Source organism: Xiphophorus couchianus, chromosome 19, assembly GCF_001444195.1.
Source record: "Xiphophorus couchianus chromosome 19, X_couchianus-1.0, whole genome shotgun sequence".
Lineage (NCBI taxonomy): Eukaryota > Metazoa > Chordata > Actinopteri > Cyprinodontiformes > Poeciliidae > Xiphophorus > Xiphophorus couchianus.
This window is the reverse complement of record NC_040246.1, coordinates 10,543,708-10,550,020: the sequence shown is the minus strand read 5'-3', so window position 1 is coordinate 10,550,020 and position 6,313 is coordinate 10,543,708. Positions and strand designations below refer to the sequence as shown.

The 6,313-nt window shown below is 38.3% G+C and overlaps 1 protein-coding gene across 2 annotated transcripts in view; it reads right to left on the bottom strand.

Annotated features, from left to right (window-relative positions):
• babam2 (BRISC and BRCA1 A complex member 2) overlaps window positions 1–6,313 on the bottom strand; it is an 80,301-nt gene continuing 73,988 nt past the window's right edge. The window contains exons 9-12 of one of the 2 annotated variants that reach the window (XM_028001216.1): window positions 1,122–1,192; window positions 963–1,045; window positions 726–879; window positions 1–628 (exon numbers count right to left, since the gene is read on the bottom strand). In XM_028001216.1, the coding sequence (XP_027857017.1) occupies window positions 565–628; window positions 726–879; window positions 963–1,045; window positions 1,122–1,192 (372 nt within the window). In that variant the 3' untranslated portion in view covers window positions 1–564. Of the gene's footprint in view, window positions 629–725; window positions 880–962; window positions 1,046–1,121; window positions 1,193–3,517; window positions 3,606–6,313 lie in introns of those variants that run through there. The other variant, XM_028001217.1, reaches the window with a different exon arrangement.

The window sequence follows — 6,313 nt, the reverse complement described above, 5'->3', positions numbered from 1 at the left end:
GTCAGGAGAAAAGTGTTTTACTGAAAGAAAATTTTGGAATAACATTTTTGGGAATAACTCAAAGTATTGTCAACATGTCAGTAAAAGTCTTCACCAATCATTTAAGACAGGAAACATTCAAGTGAATAAGAAAAGCTTTAAAGTATTTTAACATCAACAGCTGTGCATAACTTGATAACAATATGATGAAAGCAAGTAAACAAAGCTTGTTCTTTCAGCTCCTTTTAAAGCAAATTTGTGCATGGAGTTTCCAGACGTCATACATAAAACAATGTTCATTGTTAGAAAAAGCGCAACACAAGCTGTCACGTTAATTTTCTGTCAGAGCTTCAAGAATGATGCCGTTTTACTCTGCTGTCAACACTTATGATGAATCTTCATGACGCCTAGAAAACAAAGTTCTACAAAAAAAAGTGGCTTCTCCCATCAGCTTCAGTGAAAAAAAAAATGCAGGATTCAAAGTCTTTGCAGACGAACCCCTCCGCTCCCTGCCCCCCAAAAAAAACAAGTACACAAGAACACAAACAGTGACACACTCCAGCAAATGTCAAAGCGAGACGAGAGCTACAGTTTCCCATTGGCGAAGGCTCCCTCCTGGAACTGAGGGATGAAGCTCTTGAAGTAGGCTCTGAAAGAAAGATCAAGGTTGAAGATTTAGGCTTGTTCTTTCTAATCACAATAAGTAGCACTTACAGTAGGACCTATACGCAGCAAGTGTTACATACTTTGCCCTTTTGGCCATCTCGTTGCCATCCCAACGTGGGCTGTAGGGATACGACGTCTGCACCTGAGAATAGAGCTGACCGCTGTTGGTGAAGTGGTACACGGACTGGAAGGTGAGGGCGGGCTGATCCCTGGGGAAGTACAGCGGGAGATCCACTACAAGGTGCAGAAAACAATGGACGAATGTTAGGAAAAATCTAGCTGAACACAATCATTAGGTTTGTGCTTGAGCCTCCTACCATGGACTAGGAAGCAGAAGTCTTTCCACATGAGGAGTAGAGTGAGTTTAGTGAATCCCTCTGCGTCGTACTCCACCACCCCCCTGAAACACGCCACACTGTTTATATCGTTTTATATTCATTACTGAGTTCTGATGCAGATGTGGAAAACCGACTCACATTCCAAAGTGGCTCAGAAAAGCAGCGATGTACTCCCTCCGTTTGTGGTAACCTTGTATGACATACTGTACCTGGACAGAATGAAGCAAAAATATGAGCGGAAAAAAACACAACCACAAGCATTTCAACATGTAGGCTCCCACATTTTTAAAAAACGAGGAGAAAACCTACATTTTTTATACAAAAAGTTAACAAAATATAAGTTAATCTCTCAGTAGATACAGTTAATCCCAAAATTATTCAAACCCATGACAGATTTAGCTTTAGTGATCTTTTCAATTTTTGCTAACTTTTTTTTTTTTGACTTGAAGTAAAGGTACATATTATACCGCAAATAGATCGCCATTGTGATATCAGTGTGCACAATATTCTTCTTGCAAAGGACTGTTTGGTCGAATATTTTTTGGCTAATATATTCCAATGAACTTGTACAATAAACTCAAATTTTGAACAAGGAGATCTTTAAATCTCAAAGACTGCAGCTCAACACCAAGATAAATCATCGAAATAAAGTGGAAACAAGCAAAAAGCTGGTCAGCACTTACAAGGGTTTAAATGCGGTAAAGTAATAGACATTTTCCATAGATTATGGAGAACTGAATGGATAATTTTCGAGTAGGACTTTAAAAAGAAAAATCATACTGCTTTCAACTTTATTTTTATTCTTTTAAGACAGAGCATCTCTCTTAAAAAAATACACCATGATTTTATGAAAACTTTATATCTGCCAGAGGTATAAATCATTGTGGACTGGTTACAAATATAAGATGCTTATTTCTAATGCTTTAAAACAAAACACTTATCTCAGTTTATTAGTGCTTCAATTCGCAGTCATGTATCTGTATATCCACAATCATCCTCTCAATCTTAAAAGAAAACTTAAGCTGACAACGCATAATGTTTTTTTTTAAATTACTTGATTGACATTTACACAGTGTGTATCGCGTACTAGCCAAGATGTTTCATCATTTTGTGCAGAGTAAGCTGCATATTTTGGGTTAGTCACCCTTCATGTATGAACGATACCGTTTTGTAATAGTAGTAATATGTGGCACACACACCCACACACACGCCGTTGTGTGTTTGATCGGTCTCATTTCTTGAAGAACTCTCAAACAAAGACGCCCATTGTGACTCAGGCTTTGGTTCAATTGTGATTACTCCAAACGGTGGAGGCGGCTGTGCAGCTTTCTGAAAAGCTGCAAGGCCACATAGTCAACGCGTGTTTATTTAATTACACTTTGAGCCTGTATGGGCATCTTAAAGGAAGTGTGGATCACTCAACTTTTACACAGACTCTGACAATGGACTTCCTGCTCTGCTCTCCCCCACCCCCAGCTACTGTCAGTGTACTACCACCTCCTATTGGCTGCCTGGAGCTTCGGGTGATGCAACATAGTTGATCTTGCTCGGCAGGTATTCAGACCTGCCCGCGCCCATGGCTGCTCGCCTGTGCATTCATTTATTGTGTTTGCTTGTGGCTGCAGGGAAGATGATGCAATAATGCAGGTAGCGTTTCACTGCTTTTGCTCATTTAGTTACATTGCGACCCATTCCTGCCCCGATCTTTTATCTGATTTTGTAAAGATGAAGGCTCTTTGGTTGTCTAAGAGTCCACTATGTACAGTGTAGAGTGGGCAGAAAAAAATGAATATCCAAAAGAAAATATTTGATAGAATCACTTTCATGTGTGGAAGAGGTTATATTACATGAAAATTGTACCTTCAAATCATGCTTGATTCAGTGCATTTAAAGGATACATGTGCTGCCCAACAAGAGATAAATATGGACTAAAAAAGCTCTCCATGTTGTGTATGATCCAGCTCTTCCAGGCTGTAATTATATAATTTTCCAGAATCACTGGTCAAGTTGTCTGTCTACTTTTAAATGGAATCAGCATTTGATGATTCCAAATATGAGCATTTACTGCAGATACTTCTATATGAAAAAAACAGAAAGAGGAAAAAGGAAGATGGATAATTGTACCCGCAAAATGCAGAAGATTAGTAGGTAGATTGGTGCTGCGCCTGCAGTGGTGAACAGAGACCTGAGCCAAAAGGTGAGGCTCTCGATTTACCAGTCGGTCTATGTTCCTACATTCATGACCTCATCTATGGTCATGAACTTTGGGCAGTGATCAAAAGAATGAGACTGTGGAAACATGACAAAGGAGTCTGTTCTCTCCTTCCAAGATAGGGTCAGAGGCTTGGTCATCCAGGAGGGACTCAGAGTAGAGCCGCTGCTTCTCCACATGGAGAAGAGGTGGCTCGGGCATCTGGTTAGGACGCCTCCTGGACGCCTCCCTGGTGAAATGTCCTGAGCATGTTCCACAGGAAGGAGACCCAGAGGAAGACCCAAACTGGAGGGACTATGTTGCTCAGTTGGTCTGGAATCACCTTGGAATTCCCCTGGAGGAGCTGAGAAGTGGCTGGGGAGAGGGAAGTCTGGGTCTCCCTGTTTAGGCTGCTGCCCCGGCAACCAGACCTCGGATAAGCAGAAGAAAATGGACGAACTCTGTTTTTTTCCCCCATAATTATCCAGACCAGAAATCCAAAAGCAACTCTGAGTGGCAACCCTATGCAATATCAACATTCCCACTGTGGATTTTTAAGACCACTAATAGAAAAATGGGCTCATATGAAGTTTAAGACTCACAGAAGTTAGTTCACTAATAACAAACTACAGTAGATTGGTATCAGATAGCTCTGTTTGTGTCAGCAGTGTGGTGGATGTTGAGAATGAAAACATCCACCACTGGGACCAAACTGTCCCAGAAAAAATGTAACACCTAGAGACATGAGGGAAATCTGACCTCGGTTTTGTGTTTGTATTCTTCCACCAAACATTCAAGAGTCTTTTCCAAGTTCACAGAGGTTGCTTCTGCGCTTCTAAAGCAGCAACCAAAACTCAATAGAAGAAATGAAATGATCTGTGCTGCAGATAAGATGCAAACAAAAGAGCTCAAAAGACAGCATTTGTCAGCAGGCCATGATAGCGTAACTCTGTGTAGATTTGTTAACTTAAAGAAATCGAATAATATTTTATCTTTACGGCTAAGTCTTACCAACAGTCGTTCTGTGACAAGATGATTCATTCTAAAGATCAGATTCAAATATAAGAAATATTGAGTCACGAATGAGTCATAATATTTTAAGAAGAGTGCCAGCAATGCTTGTTGCTCTTTTCTTTGTGTACGGTTAGGAAGTGGCTATATGGATTAATCATCCTGACGATCCATATGTTCTGCCATGTTGCAGCACCGCCATTAACGTGGAGGGCAGAGATGACAGTCGGTCAAACCAAGCATTTACTCAGCTTAATTCTGTTGCTGGTTTATTTTTAACAAGCTAATTTGAAGTTATTATAACTTTGAGTCACATCCCTTATTTTGGAAGTATCTCTAAGAAGTTGACACATTAGTGTTTTTCTCAGTTTAATTGTTGCTAATGGGGCCATTGGCATACAACTCACACCAGATATTAGCAACAATGCAAGTAATCCAGACATGCAAAGAAAACAAAACAAATTAGTCCACAAATTAATTTGTGTAAAGTAATGAAATAACACAATAATTATTGAACAAATTTATAAAATTGTTTTCCACGAGCTATTTGTTTTACGCATAATTTCATTTTCAAAGTAAATTGTTTAGATTTTTTTTTGTGTGGATTAAATCGACTGTTGGTTAAATTAAATAGTTAGCAAAGAAAAACGTTGATGTGTCCAATACTTATTTTTCCTCTGTACATGAATCTATTGTTTTGTTCGCAGAATGTATTATGAACACTGTAATAGTTTGTTTTTTTTTTACAAAAAAATGAAATTTGGTTTTTCTTCAGGGTTTTTTCTTATTTAAAAAAAAATTACATTACTATATTACAAAATTTGTGAAAATAATTGTACAGGTCTTTCCACAGATCCTAAAATAAATTTAGGATCTGTAAAACACATGAACACACTTTGATATAAACCATTCCATTTTACCTCTGGCTGAATGTTAGGTCATTGTCCTGAAGGAAGTTAAAAAGTTAAACACTTTTTAAGCCTTTGACATATTTTAACCAGGTATTTCTAGTATTTACATTCAGGTTTTTTTTTTTTCTTTTAATCAAATCTAAAATAAGATAAGATCAATTTTATTGTCCAGTGTTAATTTTCCAGTGCACATGTAGGCCAACATGTTCAACTCAAGGTGCTCTGATCAAAACACCTTCTTTCATATGTTCACTGTGTCTCCTACGTGGCTTGTAGCAAACTCCAAACACGACTTATTGCATCAAACAATGGCTTCCTTCCCGCTTCTTCTTAAAGGCTAGATTTGAGGAGTTCACATCTAATAATTGAATTTGCAGCTCCTCCAGAGTTACCATGGACTGATACATGTTACTGACATTATAGTAAACACATCTGGTCACTATTTGGTAATTGGGTGAGTTTTTTGGGGGGGCACACTGGATTTTAATTAGAGATATCAAAGGAGCTGAATACAAATGCATGCCACACTTTGAAGATTTTTATTTGTAAAAGATGTTGAAACCTATGCGTCAGTTGCTTTCCTTTTCACAATTAAGGAGTACTCTGAGTCAAGTTCATGGGAAATTGGAGTCTTGCACGATGTTTTACAGTCTTCTGAAAACCACATTAAAAAAATAAACATAATAATATTGTCAAAGTTTGTCATAAAACACCCTGGAAGATTAGACCACTCGAAATGGTTTGAGCTACCCATCAGGACTACAGAGCCCTTGCTGAAGCAGAAATGGCACATATATAGTTAACAAAATGCGAAGACGATCGACTTCAGCTGAATACCAGAAGATGAGAAATCTGAAGTGTGTTGGATGACATACACAGTGAACATCTGAGATCAAACAAAACAGAAAACTGAGCAATCAGAAATTCTTAAAAATGTTTGGTTTCCCAAAAGAAGACAAATTGAATTTCCCATTCAAGCTTAATTATTTATTTTCCTGCTTTGTTTGGATGTTGTTAAATTTTCAGTGGTCTGGGAATTAAGATGTTCTCTGCCGAACTGTTCATTTGTAGGATCAGAATGATCCAGCTAAACCACTTCAAGACAGCAGATCTGAAACCAATTGAGTAATGTCGTTAAGGTGTTTTGAACTGAACATTTTGTGCTTGTTCTTTTTAAATAGAGGCCGAGACGTTCTGAACACAACTCGTCTCTTTTT